Source organism: Barbus barbus, assembly GCF_936440315.1.
Source record: "Barbus barbus genome assembly, chromosome: 18".
Classification (NCBI taxonomy): Eukaryota; Metazoa; Chordata; class Actinopteri; order Cypriniformes; family Cyprinidae; genus Barbus; species Barbus barbus.
In genome coordinates, this window is record NC_136746.1 from 6831197 (window position 1) to 6859055 (window position 27859).

The following is a 27859-nucleotide window of genomic DNA, read 5'->3' on the forward strand; positions in this document are numbered from 1 at the left end:
TCCATTTATTAACATTAGTTAACATGAACTAAGAATGAACAATACTTCTACAGCATTTATTAATCTTAATGTTAATTTCAGCATTTACTGATGCATTATTAAATTCACAAGTTGTGTTTGTTAACATTATTTAATGTAGTGTGAACTAACATGACTAAACAATGAATGATTGTATTTTTATTAACTAACATTAACAAAGTTTAATAAATAGTGTAATAAATGCATTGTTCATTGTGTGTTCATGTTAATGAATACATTAACTAATGTTAATAAATTGAACCTTATTCTAAAGTGTTACCCATTACTTTAATAAAGTAATTGAAAGTTACATTACTTATTACATTTTGAATAAGATAACTTGTAATCTGTAACCTTCCCAACACTAGTATTTACTATAACTGTACATTTTGTGTAATTCCAAATAACTAACATAAAATTCAAACCTATAGCAAATTTATAGTAATTATAAAAACTATAGTAATTACACTGTAACAAATTAAAAAATAAAACCTTAAATGACTTTGGAACACAAAAGAAGATATTTTGAAGAATGCTGTTTTGGTGACCATTGACTTCAACTGTATGGACAAAACAAACACTGAGCCATTTCTCAAAATATCTTTTTTATGGTACACAAAAGAAATTCATAGCAATTTTGAATTAAATAAAAACTAAAATCACAGAATAGTTTTAGGGTGAACTATTCCTTTAACATACATTAACAACTGCAACAGTTCATCAAAGTTCACATAAAAAGATCCGAATTAGATAAACACACCAACACCATATTTGAATGAAAAGACCACATTTAATTAGCATGAGCTTGCTGGCAAGAGGCGTGTCCCAAAGTATTAGGAGAAAATCTGACAGCGGAGACATATACAGCTTCATAGACTGACATGTATAAACTGAAAGCCTTAAGACTTAATTACAGAGTAGTTCATATTAAATGTTACAGCCCCACGAGAATGATTTCATCCATACATTCTGAAAAAACACCACGCGCAGGCTTGAGCAACCCATCTATATGGCTTTATGTTCATTTTATATCTGTAATATCAAAAGAGAGTGAAAATGCCCCTTCATGTCACAGACCTTAAGATTCAGTAGCTCTTATTAAAAAGGCTTGAAAGCACTGTGGCACTTCAGACAGATGCTTTGTGTACTCCAAAAAACATTCAAGAAAAATCTCTGATTGTTCAGATTCGGATTCAGATCCCCTTCAGATCTTTAGACAGGTTAGATCTGTATACCAAATACTGTTATTATGACAAACCAGTATTAAAGTCAACATGAAGTTTTGTTCTTAACTCCTTTTAATTTACTTAAATGTATGTTTACAGATAAAAACAAATTGTAGGGACCTGGGCCTGGGGTATAGGGTTACACCAGCCGTTTGTAAGATCTTACTTAAATGGGAACAAGTCCACACTAGAATTTTAGTAACTACTAGCTAGTTTGTAACTAACTAACTAACTAACTAACACCATTTGTTCCTATAAGGCAGAGTGTAGCTAGTAGGTTGTATGCACTGTGTTCGTAAACAATATTTTTCACATAATGTTCTCTCAAAATGTAAACAAGAGTAAATGTCATCATATTAGGGGCGTACAATATTTATTGTCTGCAGTATCGTAATTGTTGTTTTAGCGATATGCGAGCTAACATTATCAATGTCAGTCACTTGGCATAAAAACAAACAAAAACCTCTTTTTATAAGACATTTATAATATGACACAAGCAAAAGTGCCATTTTTTTGAACATTAGAGAGTCTGATCGCTAATGTGATATTGATTTTATACAATCGTTCAACAAGTTAATGATTATTATACACTCAGTATTACATTAGACACAATTGTCTTGTTTTTCTGTTTCTTCAATGGAAATAGTTTTGTAGAACATTTTTACGTCTCACAGAAGTACTGCTGTGTTTTGTTCCTGAATGAATTTATTTTTTAATTAATTACTTGAGTCAATAATTCAATGATCCATTCGTAAAGACAGTCACTTTTCTAAATGAATCAGTCGTTTTGAACAAATCATTGGAATGAATGAGTCAATGAATCACTCATTAAGACGGGGACTTACTGGAGGTTTTAGTGTCATGTTTATTTATCCATACGAGGCATAATCCGATCGATCAGCACAAACACACACTCTGCAAAATATTGTTAAATAATCATTCAAATAATCCCCCAAAAATCTAAATGCCCCTACATCGTATATCTAAAGAATCGTAGTTTGTCGGGTAAATCATAAGCTTATTGATGCGAATTTTCCGCTCGAGTTGAAATTTTACAACTTGCGCTGAAGATGCGATTGAGGTGAATATCGCACTTTCGCTGCAATCACGCCACCCAATTCACATCTATTCGCTTGTTTGACTTTGTATGTAATATACTTGTGCGAATAATTAATTTCGCTTTTGGTGTGCACACACCATAAGTTGTAACTTAGTGGACCTTTGCATCAAAATTAGGCAAAGCTGTAACTTGCGCACAGCTGGTGCAACCGGCCCGTGATTTCATCTAATGGGAGATGACTGGATTGGCCACCCATCCGATGGCAAAAATGAAACGTTTTGCAGTGGCAGAGCAAATAAATACATTTTGATGAATTCAGTATGATTAAGAACATGCATTAAGAAAATAAATCAGGTCAATTTTGATTTCATATTGACTTTAATTTGGCCCAAATCGTGTGTGTGTAGCATTAGATTTGCACTTGCACAAACACTGAGCGCAAAAAAACCCAACAAAAAACAATAGTGGTTTCAAAGACAATTTACACAAACGATGATCTTTCCAACGAAATGGGAACGCGACTTTTAAAAGTGCAGGAGTGGAACACATTGCTGGTGAGTCCCGTATCGTGACCATTGGGTGTTTCCCAAAGTGAACCAGACTTTATCTGATTGTGAGAGTGATTTGGGCATGGGAAGGCTACAAGTGATTGTTTTTGGAGAGGTATGCGATAAGGGCCACAGCCACACCCACATAGATGCCCGTCCCGATGGTGATGGACAGTACGGCGAGGAAGAGCGCACGTCTGGAGCTGGAGCTGGCGTGGTGAAAGTCTCCTTTAGTCACCGCTTTGTTAGTCTGCATGAGAGAGGGAGAACAAAGACAGAAATAGCACATGACATGTTTTAAAAAGGTCTGGAGTGTGAACGAGCTATGATCGCATAAAAGAGCTGCAGAGAGAAAGAAAACAGAGAAAATATTAATTGGCCGCTCTCCAGCAGCTGACTGACAGATCTGGTAAAGTGCATAAATAAAAAGTGCTGCATGACTCAGAGCTCTCCTGCGGGGACCCGCATCCTTTGAAGTCCAGGAAATGTTGCCAAGATTAAGGACAGATATTTCTGATGAATTCATTTACATCTCAACACCCCGCTACCTCAATGTTTTCCTTCCCCGCTCACTTACAGATGCTCCTTCCTGACCGCTATGAGATATTTTGCCATCTATTATCTTGATTTATTACATAATGGTGATAATTGCTTGCGGAGAAAAGCTGGACTGTCTGTCTGTAGGCTTGTGTCTTTCATCTTTGCAAACGGGTCGGCCCACAATAACCTGATGATGCTAATCGGGTCATATTGAAATTGCCCTCACATTTAGCAGCCGATCATAATTCAACTACTTCTGACTGACTGCATCATGAGGTAGGAACAAAACAAAATTATTCTAGTCATGCTCAACCTAGATTTCCCTCAAATGTGCATTTCTCTTCGCCTGGATGATATCAGACTGGTGTGCGTCAGACTAGCGATACTGAGAGTGTGTAAAAACAGCAGAGTTTGTAAGTTTGATTCATTTCCATGAATCAGTTCAAAGTTTCCAAATCCGATTTAAAGATTATTTGGTGTCATCACACAGAATTAGCTTGTGGTTGTATTGAATTTGTTCATAAATTAAAATGATTTTATTTATTTTTTTAAACTGTATACAGTAAGTCGGTTTTACATAGATCAGTGTTGTATTTTCATGTTGGTATATAAAAATGATTAAATATAACTTTTCCTTGTTCAATTACTAAAAAAAGCGATAACTTTTTATCGGCAGTGTAAATATTATAAAAAATGCAGAAAGGTGATCAGATATTTATACAAATTATGACGTTCCTATTCATATGGGAATGTGACTATGTGACTATAGATGTGATTATGAAATACAAAGACACGTGTTTATTTTCCTATGGAATAAGCTGATACAGTAAAATAAGAGGATAACGTGAGAGGACAGTATAGGTCCACTGGACAGGAACCGAGAAACTGTTCTCAGGGCTGTTTACACAGACTTCGCAGGCATAATTAGCTCAAGAGACAGTTTCTAGTGTCTGAAAGGTCTACTAGCTTCCTGTGAAAGTGGTCATTGACAGGGCAGCTGTAAAATTTATGCGCTCTGCCTACTTCTGGGTCTCCTGAGATTACTGTAAGATGTCAGCACTCTCCAGAGCATGGCATCATGCTGCAGACAGGCATGGAAGTATGTTAATGACATGGAAATAACACAATGGTCAAAGCAAGAAATTAAAATATGAGGTTAATTGGTGGGAAACTGCACTTTTCCATTTTTTAAACTGCATTTTTTGTATGTTGCTTGACAATGAATGCTGTCTTTTACAAAAGCTTTGCTGCAACCTGGCCAAGCTGACCAAACATGTGAGTGGACGATGTTTTTGCCGTGTGCTTACTAATTTAATAATTTTTAGGTTTGTAATACATTTAAGCCTCATTTAAACAACACTTGGTAACTAGATTTGCCATGCTGTAATACTTCAAATAACGCTAGTATTACATTTTTGGCACATATTTGTCCCATACCGTCTGTGCTATTACTTTCTACACTCTTAAAATTAAAAATTCCAAAAGTAGTTTTTTTTGCAACGTCAACCATCACTTCCAAAGTCCATAATAGATAATAACGCTTCCTCCAATGAAAAAGTCAATTTCCTGTTGTCTCTCACATCAAAATCCACCAACATATTTGTTTAGAACTGTATTGGACTGTTTTCACTTTCACTTGATCAGTGTATATTTCTTTCCTGATTCACATAAGATGACTTTTTCACTAAAGAAAGCAATTTTACAGATTTTTATATTACAGGATTTCAACCGGAAGCATTGGTTTGGAGTTAAAAATGTCTTGAATTTATTACAGCTTTTCACTTCACAAGACTGGAGTCGTGTGGATTACTTGTGGATTATTGTGATGTTTTTATGGACTCTCAATCTGACGGCACCCATTCACTGCAGAGGATCCATTGGTGAACAAGTGATGTAATGCTAAGTTTCTACAAATCTGTTCCAAAGAAGAAACAAATTCATCTACATCTTGGATGGCCTGAAGGTTAGTAAATTTTTCCCTAATTTTCATTTTGGGGTGAACTACTTCAAGTTGAGAGAAGAATTTGTGATTCAATTTCATTTACAGTTAGAGCACAACAAGGGCCTTGTGATGCATTAATCATAGGCTGTTATGTCATGTTCAGCAGCACTGAGCACACTTTATTCCTGCTTTTACTCATCCAGAATTCACTAAATCCATCACAGAAGACTTCATCTAATAAAACTGTCACTGACATTATCGTGATGCATTGTTGGAAAAGCAAACAGTCCACTGGCGAGCTTGAGCCCTCATTGGTACACATGAGAGTCTTGTGCGGATGCTTCTCTTGGGCTTGCAATACAAACCAAGTTAACATGATTTTTGTAATGCTTGCTGTCAGGGCATAAATTTTAGCCCTGCAGTCCAAGAAGCAAAGCAGTATGTTGTTATCTTCACATCGGTTATTCGTTTGTCTTCCTGGCATATATCTTAAATGTTCTCAGGCCTCTGGAAATGTCACACAGTTCACCAGCACAGCCACTTTTACTCTGTGCCTTTCAGACCATCCGTTGTTTTCGAGCAGTGAGGCAAATATGAAATTGTTAGTGTCAATCTGAGCAAGGAGTCTATCTGAGACTGGTGGTCGTTGAGGAGAGACCCCCATATGATTGTAAAGCGCTTTGGGTGTACGGCTGTACACAAAGCAATATATAAATGTATCATCAAGGAAATCAAAATACACCAAAACACTCATGAATGTAATACTAATGAGCTGCAATGATGATCTGTCTGTCTGTCTGTCTGTCTGTCTATCTATCTGTCTATCTATCTATCTATCTATCTATCTATCTATCTATCTATCTATCTATCTATCTATCTATCTGCCTGTCTGTCTGTCTAATTGTCTGTATTTCTGTCTATCCGTCCGTCTGTCTGTCCGTCCGTCTTTCTGTCTGTCTATTTGTCTGTCTGTCTGTCTGTCTAATTGTCTGTATTTCTGTCTATCCGTCCGTCTGTCTGTCCGTCCGTCTTTCTGTCTGTCTATTTGTCTGTCTGTCTGTCTGTCTAAAGGCCATTGCACACTGAGTCCGAATTTTTCGTCCGAAATTTTGGCACGTTGACAAATAAATACGACCTCACGTTGTGTCAATCACGTTTGCACACTGCCTCCGAAATTTTCTTCCGTCAAAAAAAAATTTGGATCGGGTTCGATTTTTTGCGTTTTTCGCATCCGTATAAAGCATTTTGACATGCTTTGAGAAGGTGTTTTGACAATTCAGAGCCACCGTACAAGCGAAAGCCAAAATCCAAAATAGTGTCAGACAATACACTTCGTCTTGCAGCACAGAGCACTTTATGACAAACAAATTGCGGAATACAAAGATACAGAATATAAAGAACTGCTGTAGCCTATTTTTTTATGCCTGGCGCGCACCTTTCCGATGCCGCAGTTCGGTGTGTGTGTGTGTGTGTGTGTGTGTGTGTGTGTGTGTCTGTTGGTGTATCCATACCTCAGACATTCTCTGTTCAGGATAAATTGGTTCACGGAAATTGGTGGTCTTCTTTTTAATATGTGGATTCATTATCGCTAGCAAAGTATCAAACTGAGGCACTGACATCCTGAAATAAACTTTGAATCTCTCGGGATAATCCCGCAGCTCTTTGATAAGGAGGTGGAACTCTCCTTCCTCTCTGCGCAATCTAAGGATTGGATGGACCCAATATTTCCTTTTTCTTTTTCTTTTTTTAAAAAGAGAGAGGACAACAAAATCATCCTCACTGCTTGAAGACATTTTGTATAGTTTTGCTAATTTTTTCGCAACGGATTAATTAAAATGCATCGGACTCGGTGTGCAAGGTCTCTGTGCGTGACGAATTTTTAAGATTGCGAATGCGAAAAAACGCATGCAAAAATTTCGGACTCAGTGTGCAGAGACCTTAACTGTCTGACTTTCTGTCTATCCGTCCGTCTGTCTGTCTGTCTGTCTGTCTGTCTAACTGTCTGTCTTTCTGTCTGTCTGTCTGTCTGTCTATCTGTCTGTCCTTCCGTCTGTCTGTTTGTCTAACTGTCTGTCTTTCTGTCTGTCCGTCCGTCCGTCCGTCCGTCCGTCCTTCCGTCTGTCTGTCTGTCTGTCTGTCTGTCTGTCTGTCTTTCTTTCTTTCTGTCTGTCTGTCTGTCTGTCTGTCTGTCTGTCTGTCTGTCTATCTGTCTGTCCTTCCGTCTGTCTGTTTGTCTAACTGTCTTTCTTTCTGTCCGTCCGTCCGTCCGTCCGTCCGTCTGTCTGTCTTTCTTTCTGTCTGTCTGTCTGTCTGTCTGTCTATTTGTCTGTCTGTCTAACTGTTCATCTTTCTGTCTATCTATTTTTCTGTCTGTCTGTCTCTCTAACTGTCTGTTCGTCCGTCCATCTAACTGTCTGTCTTTCTGTCTGTCTTTCTTTCTGTCTGTCTGTCTGTCTGTCTGTCTGTCTATCTGTCTGTCCTTCCGTCTGTCTGTTTGTCTAACTGTCTGTCTTTCTGTCTGTCCGTCCGTCCATCTATCTGTCTATTTGTCCATCCATCCGTCCGTCCATCTAACTGACTAACTGTCTGTCTATTTGTCTGTCTCGCTGTCTATCTAACTGTCTGTCTGTTTGTCTATCTAACTGACTATCTAACTGTCTGTCTGTCAATCTATTTGTTTGTCTGTCTGACTATCTCACGTGACTATCTGACTATCTCACTATCTCACGTGCCTTTAACCATCCGTTGTTTTCGACCAGTGAGGTCAATCTGAGCAAGAAAATCCAAATACACCAAAACACTCATGAATGCATGTACTAATGAGCTGCAATGATGGTCTGTCTGACTGACTGTCTGTCTGTCTATCTAACTGTCTGTCTATCTGTCTTTCTAACTATCTGTCTGTCTGTCTGTCTGTCTGTCTATCTATCGATCCGTCTATCTAACTGTCTGTCTATGTATCTAACTGTCCGTCTATCTGTCTGTCTATCTAACTCTGTCTGTGTGCTTGCCTATCTATCTAACTGTCTGTCTATCAATCAACTGTCTAGCTGACTATCTGTCTGTCTGTGTGGCTAGCTGTCTGTCTATCTTTCTGTCTGCCCGTCTCTCTGTAACTGGCTATCTAAGTGTCTGTCTGTCTGTCTATCTAACTGACTATCTAACTGTCTGTCTGTCTGTCAATCTATTTGTTTGTCTGTCTGTCTGACTATCTCACTTTTACTCGGTGCCTTTCAGACCATCCGTTGTTTTCGACCAGTGAGGTCAATCTGAGCAAGAAAATCCAAATACACCAAAACACTCATGAATGCATGTACTAATGAGCTGCAATGATGGTCTGTCTGTCTGTCTGTCTATCTAACTGTCTGTCTATCTAAAATCTGTCTATCTGTAAAATCACTCTGGACCCGTCACATCCAGCACACTCCCTCTTTGAACTGTTACTGTCTGGTCGACGCTACAGAGCTCTGAGCACCAGAACGACCAGACACAGGAACAGTTTCTTCCCTCAGGCAATCCATCTCATGAACACTCAACAATAAACATGGAACACACAACTATAATACATTATCCATTCACCACACTCACTTATTTTATTTTTATTTTCTCATTTCTAATTTGCACATACTTGACCTGTACATACATAGTTGTCTATATTATATATTGTGTTTTTGCTGCTTCGTACATTGCCTATTTGGATTTGTATATATTATTTTATTACCTGTGTCCTGTCCTGTTGCTGTTTTTCTGTTGCACTGTGGAGCTTCTGTCACTATAACAAATTCCTTGTATGTGTAAACATACTTGGCCAATAAAGCTCATTCTGATTCTGATTCTGATTCTGATTCTGATTCTGATCCGTCTCTCTAACTGTCTGTCTGTCTGACTGTCTATCTAACTGTCTGTCTAGCTGTCTGTCTGCCTGCCTGCCTACCTGTCTATCCTGACTGTGCACATTAACTATCTATCTATCTATCTATCTATCTATCTATCTATCTATCTATCTATCTATCTATCTATCTATCTATCTATCTATCTATCTATCTATCTATCTATCTATCTATCTATCTATATCTATCTGTCTGTAAAAATGTATAAAGTGTAATCTCCAATATTTTTAATGCATCCTTTGTTGAAAATGAATCATGCAGTAGTATTTGAACTTTGATTTGCAAAGTAGTTCATGTCTTCTTCCGCCCCTGCAGTTAATGTGCACAGTCAGTGTGCAAACATGATTATCAGCCTATTGTTCCGTACAGATGAAGGACTGTACTTAGTAGCCTAATTACTGCTTCAATTTAGACATGCATAATTAATTATCATCAAATCAAAGTAAAAAGTAATTAACAATAGAGCAATGACACAGACGATAAGAAAAAAAGAAAATTAAAAAGAAACTAAATGAGGCATGACAATCGCTCACTTTGTCGTATCAGTGATTGCACCAGATCTTACTGTGCAGAATATATTTCCTGCAATATTAATATGTGACATTCCTGCATAATCAACTACAGCACAAATGCATATTGACTTGTGAAGTGGGCTTATGTGAATCTCTGTGGCGATCCGTGCAAAGAGCACCCACGATGTTGCTGACGAAATGAAAACCATTTTGTTGAACGCATCCACCCATTGTTCAAAAAAAGGTATTTTATTCAAAGCTTATGTTCTACAAGGCCCACACTTGCACCCTCTCTCGCCAAACCATTACATAAGGAGCTTATTGTGTTTGTGTTAGAACACGCTCTAAAAGCAATGAATCAGATTATGCACACAGGCTTAGCAAAAACAGATAGGACAGGAACAGCGTTCACTGACCTGCCCAGATTAATAATTACTCATGCTTTAAGGTCTAATAAGGACAATTCATGTGAAATTATAATTTGACTGTAATATATCTGATGAGTGTTTCTGTACTGCTATGCATGAGTGGCACTGGTAAATATGCAAATTTGGAAGGATAGTGAGATTCAAATATGTCTTGTCTCTACTACATATTCACAACCATAATATATTAAATATTACATTTTAATAACACTTTCCCCCTTTTAAACCATAATCTGTTGATATAATACTACTTGTTGTTGTTTAGAATTTTCTGCAAAAATAAAATCCTTTAGGAAACACTGTGATGAGATCCATCACATTAAAATCCATTACAGTTTTATCGCAATCTAAAATTCAGAATTGATTACTCGCTTTGGTGAAAAGCTTGGAAATCTGCATGGATGTAATCGCTGGGAAACTGAAATAAAAAACATAAAAATGCATCCCCCAATACACAGATGTAATTAGTAGCCAGTCAAACAAAACCAAAAACTCACATGAAACAATTTTAAATTGAGCATTGTTTGAGTACAGGATCTTTGGGTGGAGATGAATCACAAATTATTTAAAAAAAAGGATGTTTAAGGGCCTGATATTCTGAGCAGAACAGGAACAATCTGCCCAACTGGAAAGACACTTAGAGAATTATCAAATAAAATTATATATATTTTAAAGAAAGTTGGTACCAGCAGTACTGTGATTTAAGATTACCTTTAAGATTTATGTTTTCAGATAGACTACAGAACTATTTTTTAACTACTATATAGGGTAAATTCACTAACGTTTTCAGTACATGCCTCCTTTCTATTTAAACATTATATAATAATATTCTTTCTCAACAGAGAAACATTTTTATTTCAATGGTCAAATTCCAGGTTAAGGACTACACTACCCATAATCCTGAAGAAAAAACAATAATTTAAAAAAATGCAGAAAGAGCAGCAGAAAGCAGTAGTCTGGTGTTTCCTCCACCTGCCACTCAGAACCACATGCAACATAGGAAATTGTGCCATGCAAATTGTATTCAGCACTGAATTTTGTATTAGTATTTGCACAGTTTTCATAGTTCCTTTGGTTCAATGAAAAATAAAACTTTGCAGACAGCAAACGAACATAAAAGCATGCTATAAGACTTGTAGTTAAATCAAATGCTTTATATGTCTGATTAAGTTTCTATGCAATTGCATTAGAAGATAACCTTTTAAAAATGATGCCAGTAAAAGAGAAAAGAAGAAAAAGAGCTGTTCAAAGAGGTTGCTTTGGCCTCCTTCAAGGCACATCACGCCTGCATCATTCTCACAGAATGTCCCACCGGCGGATGACTTTCACATCAGCCATCCATTAGCTTCTCGCTAATCCCAGTAAGAAGACGAAAAGCCCTGGAGAAACGCTAGATGTATAATACATGACCATTCAAACTGAGCCTTCAACACACACAACTCTGAACTCAAAGCATTGATGTTACGTTTTAATTGCTCAAAAGTGCACTTTAAGCACATTTTATTTGATTATACATGAAGTCTAGAGCAGAGAAAGAAAAAAATCATAAAAGCAAAGACCAGGGTTAGCGTCGCACAGGAAAGTTGTCACAAGATCTGTATCTAGGTTGATGCAATAATCAAATTACTCAAAAGGGATAGTTCACCCAAAAATGAAAATTATGTCCATAATTACTCACCCTCATGTTGTTCCAAACCCGTAAAACCTTTATTATTTATATTTATATAGATTAATGACAGAATTGTCATTTTTGGGTGAACTAACCCTTTAAAATAGATTACCATTAATATTTTTTAAAATGAATACCTAACAGGGATACATAAATGGCAGTGATTGTCAGAAATTCACCATTAAAATATGTGATTTCATCACATCAGGGTTACACATGACAATGCGATAAACATTAACGTAAACAATGCTGTCTATGCAGGGTCAGAAAGCTCTCGGATTTCATCAAAAATATCTTTATAATACTTTGTGTTCTGAAGATGAACGAAGGTCCTGCGGATTTGGAACGACATGAGGGTAATTAATGACAGAAGGGCCTTTTGCACCACGGGAACCTTAGTACCAGAACTAATTATGGAACTACCCAGTATTTGGCATTTTCGCACTGCCGGAACTGGGTGCGATTTTAGTACCGGACTGCCTTTTTTGAGAACCAAATTAGCTCCTACTCCGGAGCAGGGTCTAACCAGCACAATTGGTACTACCCATGACATAAGTAGAAGTTGATTGGCCAAAACGCGTACAAAAACGCCCTCACCCACCATGATTTAAAACACTGTAAACATTGTGTCAACTTATTTCACAAGTATGGAGAACAGCGATAGATGGACGGACGCTGAATGGAGGCACTTTTGAACATTTATTTTGAAAATTAGCACTGCCGGTTGTCGTTCTTAGTTCTCCTTTCCGTTCTTTCAATCGCTTGACGTATACGTCGACATTCCATGTCCATTATTGTGAAACCCACGAGACATAACATAAACACAGCTCCGATCACAGCGTCCTCCTGTTGTTAACGTTGTTCTTCTTGGTTTCCGTTGTTGAACGCCGCACACACATGACGACGCTGTCGACCAGCTTACATCACTTCTTAGTACCCACTGTCGGTGCGAATCCAACCCTTTAAATGGTACTGGGAAATAGTTCACACAAAATCGTCCCAGTACTTTAGTACTACACATTTGGTTCTGGAACTAAAGCGGTGCGAAAGGCCCTAGAACTTTCATTTTTGGTTGAACTATCCCTTTAATAAATGTATAAATTAAGTTTTTATGAACTCTACCCTCCAAACTAAAACTCCAATATATTTTGGTAATATCTGTTGGGTGGAGTCAACTAATGAAGTCAGATTTTAACTGAAAGCCTTTTCACAATTGTTAGGTCAGGGTAAGGTGGCACATTTTATACGTTGTCATTTTATACAATTTATTAATTACTTTATTCATTGGCTTAAACTGCTCTGGTGTGTTTGTATATTTCCATTGCAAGTTATACATATAGCGTGACAAAATACTCAGCTGGTTACAAAAAGTTTGTTTTGTTTTTTAAATGATCCTCTTCTGGGATGTTTATTAATTGTACGATTTGACCACTTTTATGACGTGGAAATTTCATTATGTCCCTGAATTTGTCACACATTAAAGTTTTATTTAAATATTTTAGTCATAAAATGTTGATTTGATGAGGCAGACTTGCAGTGTAACTGGAGTTTGTGTTCTATTGATTGCCGAGTAATTGCTCAAAACGACATCATTAATTAATGAAGGGAAAGTCCAAAAATAAACCAATTAAAAGCTCTGCAGCTGAAATCGCTGAGTTACTAACTTTGTCTGAGTATTTGCACAGCTCACAGGAAACTGCTCTTGCCGTGACTCACTCTTATACAAAACCCCCAAGAAATTAATTTATTTCAACCACCTGGATTAGATATTCAAGCATTCATATTATTATAGTGCATTCACAACAACAGCATAATTTAATTTAATTTAACTACAACCTACTTTATATATAGTCTACGAGATGTATCTAGCATCTTTTAGAAGATATGCATAAATGCATTCAGATATTTTGAGTTAAATCAGCTGTTTGTGTGACATTTTTACTTAATAAAACATTTTGCAATAATGTAAATCTGTTGAGGTTTGTAGAAGGATTGCAGTGAACTGATTTTGGTGTAGGCTTAGATTTTAAGAACCAGGCTGAGAAAGGATTTCTATTTTTTATTTTTTTTTCAGGCAGAGAATTAGAGAGCTGTGGGTGTTGAGTCGTGATGTACTGCATGAAAGAGAAAGACGGAGAGAAACGGAGCAAGAAACACAGAGAATGAGGGCCATAAACTGCTTTTAAAGCCAGTGTCAAAAGTGAACACTGAAAGTTTAAGCACACGATGAATCACACAAAACCCATCAAGCACATGTCCAGGACATATTTCAGCTCAAAATCAAAAGAAATTACGATTTATGAAAATGAGGCCTGTTTTGGTACCATTAAGATATTTTAAGACTAAATTGTAAATTATTGCATAATTGAATAGATTACAATATGCATTGTTTATATTATGCATTAGTTATGCTGCTTTTTAAAAAGTGTCATGTTTAACAGTATTGACAATGCAAAAATAGGTATATAGGTTTCATTTTATTTGATTTGGAGGTGAAATGGAAGATGAACAAAAGGAGATGAACACCATCACATCCTGTTTTGCATTAATGCTTTGAAATAAGAGAGGGAATGAGTGAAAATGCTGCAATTACCACTTCTCTGTACAGTTCCCTTCTGAGTCGAATGACCTGTCTCTCTCTCAGCACTCTTTCTGTAAGCAATCGCTCTCCTCTCAAGAGCATTGTGGTAAGCTATAAATACATTTGACACAGCAGCATACTATAGTCACCTTTATGAAACAAGCCCGGGAATGCTCCATCTTTTGCCCTGCAGCACACATTAGACTATAATGGATACCTATTTGTTTTTAAATGCTCAATGACGTATAATGACTGGCCTTTCCCTGACAGTGTGTGCTGTGAGTTGTGGAAATCTACCGTTTAGCTATGCATACTTCCACAGTTTTAGTTTGTCCTCGGGACTTTGATTCAAAGCCCAGGATTATCAGACATAATAGGGGACAAGTAGAGTTAAAGTATCAATCAAACTCTTAACTGAAGGAATTATAATAACAATCATAATGGTAACACCTTACTTAAAGCCTTTATGTATAATGCATTATAAAAGTTGCCTTATGCCTTATAACGCATTGTACAATCTCATGAATAACTTATTATAACATTATAACACTTATCAATTCATTGTTACACTATGCATTTCAAATTGTTATAATTATTTACGACAAGATATGATGTATTACAACACACATTATGAATAATTATAATGCATTATACCCTTTAATAACCATTTATAATGCATTATACATAAAGGCTTTAAGTAAAGTGTTACTGTACCATAATAACTTATCTTCATGTTGTTTATGATTCATCCATTCTCCAAAGTGAGACATAATATTATTGTTAGTAGTAGTAGTACAACATAATCTGAATATGTAGTTATGATAATAATAATAATTTGATATGCGCTATTATTATTATTATAAAAAATTAACAAATAATATGAACACAACAACAATAATAATAATAATAATAATTGTCCTTTGTTTCCTTTGTCTGGGATATTATTATTATTAGTATTATTGCATACATTAATTAAAAAAATTAATGAAATACAATGGTTTTGATTGAATAATAATAATAATAATAATAATACCAACTCTGCCTCAGTTTAGAAAATGGAAGGATAACAATAATAACACAGAGGAAAAATAATAATAATTATAATTATTATTATTGTTGTTGTTGTTGTTGTTTGGATCATAAATTAAATTAATTAAAATAAATAAATTACATTGGTTCTGCATGAATAAATAATCATAATAATAATAATAATAATAATATGCCTCAGTTTGGAGAATAGATGGATGATAAATAATATAAAGATAAAACTTATTATGGCACCACTTTATATAAAGGTTGTTGCTGTTATTATTATTATATAAGTTTAATTCAATAAAAAAATGAGTGAACTGCATTCTCACAGAAATGTACAAAAAAGCAATCCTACCTGTCTAACAATTTCTCCAAAAATGCTGCACCAAAAAATCATTATTTAATACCCTTTAGGGCTTTTCACACTGCGCTTAACCCCGGGTTATCGTCGTTCTAAACACCGCTTTTAACCCCGGGTAAAGAAACCCTGCTCCGGAGCAGGGTTAGCACCGCATTTGTGTGTTGCTAATGGACGCTTGGCAACAGACAGCCAATCAGAAATTGAGCAGCGAGGCTCATGTCACGTCAGTAACAGGAAACGCGCGTCGTGTAAACAGCAGCCGGTGAGAGAAAAGTATGAAATGTCACAAGACGGAAAGCGTGTGAACTGGAGTGATGAGGGCTTAAAGCGGCTAAAGACCTAAGCAGTGGCTTCTTTTTCTTTTTTTTAATAACTGGAAAGATGCGGAAAAAGCCGTGTAAACAGGTTGCCTGCTGTTCGTTCAATCGGTGAGTGTGACACCGCAAATATGCAAATAAGAAGGTTAACCCGGGGTTTAGGAATGTACAGTGTGAAACGACTGTTAATGAATACCCAGGATTAACAGCTAACCCCAGGTATAGTATGAGCAATGTGAAACGGGATTACAGATGACCCGGGATTCCATTTATCCGGGGTTTAGGATGACCCCGGGTTAACAATTTCAAGTGTGAAAAGCCCTTTTGTAAAACAACTCATGGCTTCTTCTGGCTTATTGCTTTATTATAAAACAGATTGTTCAGACAAATGATGCACACCTGTGACCACGCATCAGTTCTGATATGCTGCTAGGCAACTGTAAACTCTGCACTCTTTAAAATAAGAGTTCTTTACTGGCATCGATGGTTCCACCTGCTTTTAGAACCTTTATTTAACCTTTAGTGTATAGTTAGTCTTCATTTTATTGGTATTAATAACTGTAACTACTTCTTGAACATTGGCATTTACGCTGGCATATGAGGTTGTGATAGAGATCTCACCTCGTGAGACAGGTAGAAAGCTGCGATGCCCAGGGGCCAGAAACAGCAGAGCATGGAGAAAACACTGAGGCCCAGGTGGTCCCTCGGAGGCATCAGGAGGAAATTGTCTTCACTCTCTGAGTCACTTGAGTACTCACTCTGCAGAAAACACACAAAACACTGAATGAATCAGATGACAGAGCGGCTTTTCATCTAACTCTCTCCATTTTGCCTCTCTCTGCTTCTTTTCGGGGAAAAGGAAGACCAAAACAGTGGAGTAATAATGGCAACAAGCTTGTAGGAGGCATAAGACAGTCATTCTTACATGGGGTCCAAATCAACATAGTAACACATTTAGCATGTGGAGGGTTTTTATAGGGTTAATATCGATTCTTGCTTAATGTACCTGGACTTTTTGTACACTGTTCAACGGTATGCTGTTCCAAAAAATACTAGAATAAAATTAATTTTCATTTGAATTTAATAGAGTACAATTCTTCTTAACTACTCTTTTCTTATTTTCTTACCAAGGAATTAAGAATATTCTGTATTCTTAAAAATATGTTCTCATCTGTTTTAAAGATTGCTCTAAAGACAAAACCTAAGTAGAATTTTAATTCCTAAAAATAATTATCTTAAAAATCATTGTAAATAACCTCTTAAAGTTAGAATAACCTCCAACTTGTCTTATATACCCAAAAGTAATATGTTTAATAGAATTATTGGGTTGCTTCAAATAGAAGCATACACTCTATTTGAAAAAATGGTGCTATATAGCACTAAAAGTGGTAAGGGAACCACTTTTGGTGCTATATAGCACCATATCTTTAAATGTGATATACAACACCTTTGTCAAATGGTGCTATGTAGAACCATAAGAGGTGCCATATTGCATTGTATTTCTTCAACAAAAATGGTGCTAAACAGCACCAACAGTGATTCTTTGGTTCGTAAAGAACCTTTAATGGGGCTTAACAGGTTCTTTGTACGTCAGTGGTGCTATATATCACCTTAATCACCCCCAAAGAACCACTGAAGAACCATACAGGAGCTTAACAGGTTCTGTATATGGTAGCGGTGCTATATAGCCCCTCAGTCACGCCAAAGAACCGCTGAAGAACCACTGAAGCACCAAGATTTGGTGCTATACAACACCAAAAGTGGTTCCCCTATGATTAAGAGCCAAAGAACCACTTTTAGTGCTATATAGCACCATTTTTTTAGAGTGTACAACATAACACTAGCCACATATAAAAAGTGCCATGACAAGTGTTGAACTTGTCCCCAGTTGCACTTAGGAACATTCTTGAAATTCATCTTAAGATATTTCTTAACTTTTTTCTTGAGAAGTCTTGCATGAATCCAGCCCCAGATTTTATTCAGACCTGACTCCATACTACTACTCTAATGTCCACTTTTTATGATCCAATCAATTCACAGTGGGAAAACTCTTCTTTTCTTGAAGAATATCCTTGAAATATTTGACTTTATGCAAGTAAAAATGTGAATGCAGAATTGTGTTGACTTTTGTGTTGCAGTACATTTGTAGCTCATATGGGAATTTTTCATTTTTTGACAAGAGAAAAAGCACAATTTCTTAGTCTTACATGAGTGCAGCAGGCGCAATGATATTACGCAGCGCCTGAAAGTAGTCCCCGGCTATATCATAACTAGTTACCTTGTTGGGGACTACTTTCAGGCGTAATATCACTGCGCCTGCTGCACTCATGGTACGGCAGCAAAGTTCCTTGATTATTTTGCCGGAAAGAGAGTATAGTTCCTAGCCATATCAGCCTAGAAAATCACAACTTCTAAAAAATCTATGCTAAGCTAAGCTAAAAGTGCTACCGCCAGACACTGAGATCGGCTGAATGGATTCAAAAAACGGTAAAACTCAACTGTTTAACTCTTGGGGAGTTGTAAAATGAGCCTATTTCCAAAATAAGTGGAGTGTTCCTTTAATGTCACAATGCTTTTCTTAGCCCTCAGATTCTGGTTCCTTTGTTGTGGTTGTTTTGCCATGTTTGGACGCCCTGTGCGTGACATTATGCCTGTTTATGGACTACGGCTTCTCGATTACCCTTCAATAAAGAGCTGCATTTGGATCCTCAGCCTTAGTGTCTGTGCAGATCATGACAGAAACATTTAAAATGTTCGATTACAGTAATGGGGAAAAAAGTTCATATAAAATCTATTTCATTTTGGAGTGAAAAGTTACCCGGGAATGTTTTTGTAAGATTTCTCTGATTCATTCTGATATATAAAATGTTTGTGAAACACGTGTTTCCTAAACCCCTGTGAATCACCAGCAGAGTATTTATTCCATACTATTCACTTATATGTACAAGGACAATTCACAATAAATATAATAACTGTATTAGCTAAAAGCTATATTTCAACTAGTCCTTAATTCGAGGCAGCGTGTAGAAATTAAATGACAGATGGATTTTAATATTCTTTTGATTGTATCATCTGGGTACACCATATTTCTAATCATGCAAATGCGATGAATGTAGATTGAACAGTCCGATTGCCAAGTTCCAGAGTGACCTCATCCACAAGATCTCATTTGCTCAGATCGGCTTTTGCTGTGAAGTGGCAAGTTGCTCTGATAACCTGGCACATCATTTTCCAAACAGCATGTCATGTGATGCAACGTGTGTGAGGATGTAACGGTGCAACAGACTGAGAAGCGTGTGTCGGCATTATAGAAATGTCAAGTGTTCCATTAATTTGATTCCAGAAACAACTTCAAAAAGGCCAGAGCTTCTAAAGGCTGCGATTATGAAAGGAGGCATGATAGAGTTCTCCCTGCAGGTAAGAAAGCAGCAGATGTAAATTCACTTCTCACTTCTCACAACAAAAAAAAAAGAAAAGAAAAAACGAAGCACTTGTGAAAGCAATAAGGGAGAGTTTTACATGAGTCATCGGAGCGGCTGCACATGCTGTATGATGTGATGTTTTTCAGGCCAGTGCATTCAGATTTTCATTCCTCACGTTTATAGACTGATTAATCTCTCCATAAATTACATTTCTGATTAGCCATTAAATGTTGTATTATAGAATACCCAAAAGAGATATGAGAGTGCCTGTAGAGGGTTATGTAGTGCATTCAGCTGTAATTGAACTATCTCACAACATGCTGCAACCAATCACATGCAGTGACCGTTTTTCTCAAATTTATATTTTGATGAGAATTACAAAAGAATCTGCTGTGAGTAAACTTTTCCATTAAAATGAAAAGGTATAGGCCATGATACAATCATAACCACTTTGAAGTTCACACATAAAATTATTATTTTTTCCCCGGCATGTTTTTCTAAACCTATGGAAGCTTGTTTATGACAGTATGAAAAAATAAATAAGGCAATTGTAAAAAGGTAAATAAGGTATTTTTTTCCTCACAATTCTGCCCTTTTTCTCACAATTTGGAGACAAAATTCTCAGAATTGCATAAACTCGCAATTCTAACTTTCTTTCTCGCAATTCCAAGTTTACATCTCACAATTCAGAGTTTATTTTTCACAACTCTGACCTTTTTGATTTTACTCCTTGCAATGCTGTTGTTTTTTTTCACCATAGAATAAAAAAAATAAATCTCACAATTCTGACCCTTTTCCCTCCAATTGGATGTTTATATAAGTTAATGTTTATTGCGAGTTTTAAACATCTCACAATTCAGAGTTTATTTATTTATCCATCCATCCATCCCATAGAGGAAACACGCTTTTGTATAAACCTGTTGTTATAAAGATTTTTTTTTTTAAAGAATCTTCAAATCTTTCCATACAATGACAGTTAAAATTATAATTCAAAATAAAATTCTGACAGATACAGAATAAAAGATCATTATTTTCATGCTATGGTGAAAAACTGATAAATGGCCTTTACTAATATTAAAATATTTAAAAAATTTAACAATTTTTCTGCATAAAGATAAAACAAAAAACTACAATGCTTCAAGACAAGTCAATTTATGCTTCACAATAATAAAATAAAAAAACAGTATGAACATGGATGTGCAGCCAATAACCAATATTGTATTAATATACTGTGCATACCCAGCAGTATATGATATTTTATGGTATTTTTGGTCTGTATTTATTCATTTGATCTTGGAGGATGTAGTCACTATATGTTCTTATATATATATATATATATATATATATATATATATATATATATATATATATATATAAAAATAATGCATGTCTAACCAAATTTTAATTTTTAAGCTTCTGACTATATAATCAGATAAGGCTTTTTGAGGGTCATGTATTTTAAATCAAAGTGAACTCGATGCAACACAGGCTGCAGCACATCTGCAGTTTCTCTGTGCTCTTCATTGGCCACTCGTGCAGGACTCTGTGAAGCTGTACATCGGCCTCAGAACAGGTGGTGCAAACAGGCGGGCAGCAGCAGGAAACTGGCTGTCCAGACCAGCTCTCTTTACACTCTCTACAGCCTTCTGATCACCCACTCTCTCTCCCAGTCATCTGGCAAGAGCTCCAGACACATGCTCGCTCAGATCAGCAGCACCATATGACAGGGTGCTGTTAAAGTAGGGGCAAAAACGAAGCTCACACCTTCCTTATAACACTGGATAACATTATGATTTACATTGGTAAGAATTACCTCTAAACAAAACATTTGTGTGGTGCATTAATTATTTGAAAAGACTGAAAATCCAGCTGGCTCTGTTCCAAAACCTAGTGAGCTGCCTGCATGGGCAGCGATGTAAAGCCTGGTCTATGCATTAGAGTGCGCATGCAAAAAAAAGTGACATATATGATTACGTGATCGCAACACTTCCGCTAATGTACATGGGTCCCCTCACAGGTTTGTGAGGTCATGCAAACTTCAAAGTCATGTATCTGCCATGCGAGATTTATCAGTTCATAGTAAATGCTGCAACACACTAACTTATTTCTGTATCTGCTCTGAGTTTGGGTTATTTTAGCATGCATTTGGAAACACAACCATGCACCAACCATCTTCCTGATCTGGCAATGAGAAGCGCTTATAAACTCGATGTTGTCAATAAAAGAGAAGCTTTAAGAGCTTGCTGGGTTTTTTACCAAAATTAAAGTTTGTTTTAATGTCTGAAAGTGAATAAATTAAGACAAACTAAATTTAAAACAAATAAATTAAGATGGATTAGTATTATTCGTGTAAAATATTATTATTTTATCTTAAATACTTGGTTGTTTGACAGTGAAATATTACAATCATAATATCACAATGGTAATATATCTTATTGTGTTTTATATTTTTATTTGTATTTAAAATATTTTTTATATTAAATACTTGATTTTTAAATGTACAATAAAATAGTTTTTCAATATGTTTATATGTACCTAAAATAAAATAATTATTACATTTGTATTTTTCTTAAATACTTGACTTTTTATTTTACAATAAAATCTTTTAATAGTAATATTTCTTATTTTGTAAAATATTTTTTGTACATAAAATAAAATTATTACTAATATTTTTCTTAAATACTTGATTTTTTTATTTTACTATGAAATACTACCATAGTAATATTATTTTGTTTAATTTTTTATTTACTAAAAAAATATCCATAATAAAAATAGCAATAATAACCATTATGGTCACATTGATATATAACCACTAATACTGATTTTTTTAAAATAATTTTAAATTGCAATCACAATTTTATCAGAAAAATCACAATTACACTCCCTCACCAAATCAAGCAGCCCTACAACTGACTTTAACTATATGCACAAAAACTTCTTATGTGCTCTTTTGTCTTTTGTGCATTTGGATGAACTATATTTAAGCGTGTATTAATATGCAATCTCTCACCTCCAGTTCCTGAAATTCATCATCATCGTCATCGACATCATAGGAGAGCATCTGGATCTTGGCGTCTTCCATAGAGAGATCCAGCAGCTTGCTGTCGGTGAACAGAATCCCGTCTTTAGCGACAGCGGAGCTGGACGAGGCGGGGGTCATCTCCTCAATGAAGGTGGTCTCGCAGCAGTCCCCCCCCTCTCCCCATGCTCTCAGCACGCTCTCGGGGTAGAGAAGCAGGTTGGGTCTGTAGTAAGGGTCTATAGCCTGGGGCAGGGCGCTGGGGTTGAGCAACTGTGGGGGTCCTCGACCATCCGGTGTCCTATTTATGTCCTTGGACACCACATGGCCCTGGTACTGTGGGGCAGAATAGACCGACACCAGTCCTTCCTTAGTCTCCACCATCAGGTTGTGGGTATTGATCAGACCATTACGTTTGCAACATTCATGTCCCACGTCTGCACTCCCCGCTAATGGGGTCTTCCCTTGAGGGTCTTTCTCATCTGCCGCTCCTGTTTCATGACGTGTTCGAACCCCTTTCTCCATGCTGGTCTGTTGGTGTGGAGAAAGCCTTGCCTCACGAATGGCTTTGTGGAGGCATGAGGTTCAAGTATCACTCCCCTCTTTCCTGCAAAAACCACATCCGTCTGGTTATAAAACTGTAATGGGAGAATTTGATGGCACGATAATTGACACATAGTTTGGGGTGATTAGCAAATCAATGACTGCGGTTTAAATTTATACACTGAAAAAAAAACCCCAGTAACATCTAAATTAACTCACTGCATTTATTCAAGTTAGAAATAATATTTAATAACACTGAATCATCCTAAATATATTCATTTATACTACCAAAACTACTTTGTATGGGCTAAATAAGACTGAAATATCTTTTTGAAGTAACAAAAAGTAAATAATTTATTGCATAAATATTGTAAATTGTAGTAAAAGCATTATTATAATATATAATATTATGTGAATATTGATTAATAATTGATTTAAATGTTTTATTTTCAAAAGCATAATATTTCTGTCATCATTTTATTTGAATAGAATTAAAACAACAATTATAACAGTAGATGATTATTATTATTATTTTTTTTTTTCTGAAATGCCAGTGTACATTTAATGTGGTTCATTAAAGTTCAACTATTGAGAAACACCATTGACAAATTAAGAAATTAAAATTCAAAAGTCCACATGCATGACAGAAATGAAAATTTTGGGTTAAAATGTGCCTAGCTGTTATGAAACATTTAATGAGATTAATGCATTTATAATGATCAGGCTTAATTGTCTTTATGCAAAATATTGTTGTTGTTGTTTTTTCTGAGAATCAGATTAATAGAAGAAACTGTAATAAACCGGAAGTAAGAGGACAACCATAATGGTAGACAAATGTCTGATGTTCTCAAGCTGCCAGAAAAGCATCTTCAATACCAACTTCATTTGTTTTTTCCTCCAATCTCTCAAAAGACTCTTGAATTGTTGTTTCCCAACCATGCGACCGTTGGTTGCTCTTATTCAATGCATGTCTAGGCCATTGATCTCAGACTCTGCACCACCGCATTATCCAAAACCCTACGGCCAGGTATGCACAAACGTTCTTTTCTGCAAAGTTCAGCAGTGTGCCGAATAGAAGCTGTGCCCGATGCTGGAGGCGCCTAATGGGTGCACAGCATCCTATAATCTGATTTAGAGTCTACTGCCACAAGCACAGAAAATCCATCACACCATCAGCAGTGTCCTGTAAGCAATTAGATGCTTCAGTGCAGGAGCTCTACTGTACGTGATCGCAGCACATTGACCCTCAGTTTTTAGGGTTTTCTTCAAAATCACAGGGCCACAGGAAAAGACAGATTCATCACAGCTTTAACAAATCTGATGTCTGAATATTAGTGAATCACAATTCACAATTTAAATCTGCCTAAAAAGGATTAGACACCCTAAAGAGCACTCAAGGAAACATATATCAGTTTAATAGGGCTGGTGTGAAAAAACATCAATACCACATTAAAGACTTCATGAATATAACATTAAACACTAGCATTGGACCTATATATCAGCCAGGCCATTTAATTCAATGATATTTAGTTGTTTTCAGATTATCGGCACTGGGTTAGGCCTAATTAACTGAGGTGTTTATCTCCACACTTTTAAGATCCAAATTCTAGCTTTGTCAATGGATTTATGTTTCTGAGTAAATGTTGTGTAAATGTTTCTTTTTAGTTCATTTGTTTTACTTAATTGTATTATGTAGCCTAGCCACACTGCTTTATAAATGCATTGGCCATAGAAAAACCTCCATTTGTTTACAACGACTGCATCAAATGCATAAACCAAACAGTCTGTTATTATTAGCCTCTACATGTAGGTGACTTTTTTTCTTCGTTTAAATACATTATAAATGCAGATTGTTATGAAATTATGTGTTGTAATGTGTGTGTTTTTAGTGATTGAAAGACACCAGTTAATCATTTTTAATAATCTTGTTAAACTATGATGAATGATTAATAATGTGTACTGTGTATATTTATTAATACACATACAGTATATGCATTTAAAAAATATTTACATGTATATATTTAAATTCATAAAATTTGCATTATATGTAAATATATTTAAAATATAAACAACATATTTTATCTTAAATATATAGATGTGTGTGTATTTATATATACATAATAAATATAGGCTACAGTATACGCACAATAAAAAAAAACTTTTATTTTGGATGCGATTAATCGCGATTAATCGTTTGACAGCACTAATATATATATATATAAAACTAGTTCCATAGCATGGAGTAAATGGTTAAATTTTAATTGTCATAACTTTCTGTAGTCTTCTAAATATTTGACCAATTAAAACATTTTAGCTGAATGGACTACACACCTAGTTCAGTAAAGGTTGAGCCAAATTAAAAATAACAATTCAGATAACACTTTTAAGAGAGAAATTGACTAAAGAAGTAAAATTTCCGTGGAATTAGGTACTAAATAATAATTAGTTGAAGCATCTTGAAATTTTTTACAGTGCACCTACACAAAACTGTCTAATTTAAATGACCACTCTTTTACTCAATTCACAAAATAGAAATGAATAAATAAAAACAGAAAATGAGGTGGAATGACTGCAGCACAGTTATCGGCTGATGTAGGTAATCTCAAATCGCACATAATAAAATGACAACTTTTTGAAAGTCAAGCTGTATTTTTCTCTCAGTAACTAAACAGACGTGCGACAATTGATTTCTTAATTCCGAAGTGTTGGGTGGCGAAAAAATTCCTTCAGTCTTTATATATATATATTACTGCTCTCAAACGATTAGTGCTGTCGCGATTAATCGCATCCAACATAAAAGTTTTTGTTTACATAATAGATTGTCTAATTAGTATGTATATATAAATACAAACACATGCATGTATATATTTAAGAAAAATATGCTGTGTTTATATATTAAATATATTTATATATCATATAAAATATAATAATATAAATGTATACACATGCAAATATTTTCAAAATATATACTGTATGTGTGTATATTTATATATATATATATATACACACATGATAAATAAATACAGTCCACATACATATAGTATGTAAACAAAAACTTTTATTTTGGATGCGATTAATCCCTGTCCGCCGATCCAGACCGGTGTTGTGCCCATTTTCGACCCCCTGCCAAATTATTACCCCTCTTGTTGAAATCGCTATCTGATTGCCTAATCCTGACCCCTCTCCCACACCTAACCCTAAACTCACCAATACTAGGTGGGTAATAATCTGGCGGGGGTCAGAATTGGGCACAACGCCTGCATTGTATTGTGTGCTGACAAGTAAAGCAAAGAAGAAATGCATGCAGCTTGCTTGCCCAATTACAGTAGCCTACACAATATTAACTGATTGTTCAGGGAACCTGTATAAAAACTTTCACTGTATGCTGTTGAATAACAGCACATGGCAATAGGCCATGATTCCCCAGCATTTTCCCCACTCTTTATTTTTCAAAGCAAGTTTTTCTGTATGGAACATTTGATTTTTTATTACGTGATTTTTTTTATCCAGTATTATGTAATTTGAACTCTTATTTTCTCTCAAAAACTCAATTAAATCTTATTTCGTTACTAAAATATATCATTTTCACAAACCAAAACAGTGCAAGACAGTGCAGTGCAAGACTATTCTGAAAAAACAAAGCAAACCAAAACAGCCCTGCGTCCTAGAGCTGTTCCTGGAGACAAATCTGGCTGAGGCACAGAACCTAGTAAATATGTCATAGAAGAATCAAACATACACATCAATGCAAGATTAATTATTTAATGAATATATAACCCTTCACCATTACAGTCATCAATCAATCAATCAACCTGCGCATCAAGTGCGCTCTGCTTTAGGGTCCTATGCGTAAAATGCACCAGTGCAAGAATGGGATGAAGGGACAAACAGACCCCGAGAAAGGTTTCTGTTGCCAGGCTTCAGAAAGGCAGTGATGCACTGATGTCATCTTGGTGCAATCATTCATTTGCTGTACAAGTTCGTGATCAGACTGGTAACTTACCTTCCAAGGTGAGCTGGTATAGCAGTCAGTTAATGTTCATCTGAATAATCTCAATGACTGCTGAAACGCTCGAGGCTTATATCCGTTCACAATGTTAATTTTGGAGCAGAGTAATAAATAAAAAGTGCAAGTGACCAGTTTTTGTCCCCGTGTCGAGAAGTCATCTATCAAGAGCGGAGGAAAAAAATCACCAGCAAAAACCTTTCATGCGGACACGATGTCGATTATACTGCATTTTGCCAGCCGTTTTAATACGACTGCGGTAAGACTAGTTATATAAAGCGAAAAGACGCGTCGATGTCCAAGCACTATAATGCACTTGCTTTCTCCTCATCTGCGCTCTTTATATGGATGCGCTCGAGTTCCCCTGGGTCCTAAAGATTGCACAGGACAGGACCGTTTGTTCATGATTTATATATTTATTTATTGCTTGTGCTGAATTCAAATTTATACCAAGTATATTATGACTTGCAACTAAAGGGTGTAATAAATATATTTACGATACCGCAAGATCTTATTGCTTTTATAAAAGCGATGCCACATAATACACATTATAATTAAGCTATACAAATAGTTCATTAGGGGGAAATATCTGTGGGGGTTGCACAGCGGCGAACAGCTGAGTTTCCCCCTGTTATTAGGCTATGTGATGTGTGTTGTTGACCAATCAGAAACCAGGACCAGAACTTTGGTTTTACAACATGTGCATAGACAAACAAATTAATAGCAAAATTAAATCTTAATATCAGGC

The 27859-nt window shown here is 35.9% G+C and overlaps 1 protein-coding gene across 1 annotated transcript; it reads right to left on the reverse strand.

The window, feature by feature from the left end:
- Positions 1 to 612: 612 nt before the first annotated feature.
- Positions 613 to 27461, reverse strand: syndig1 (synapse differentiation inducing 1). Its single transcript, XM_079440831.1, has 4 exons — positions 27109 to 27461; positions 22554 to 23169; positions 16743 to 16880; positions 613 to 3102 (listed from the first exon to the last, which is right to left on the reverse strand). Exons 2-4 carry the CDS (start codon positions 23085 to 23087, stop codon positions 2944 to 2946), a joined length of 831 nt encoding a protein of 276 aa, XP_079296957.1. The 5' UTR covers positions 23088 to 23169; positions 27109 to 27461; the 3' UTR covers positions 613 to 2943.
- Between the last annotated feature and the right edge of the window lie 398 nt (positions 27462 to 27859).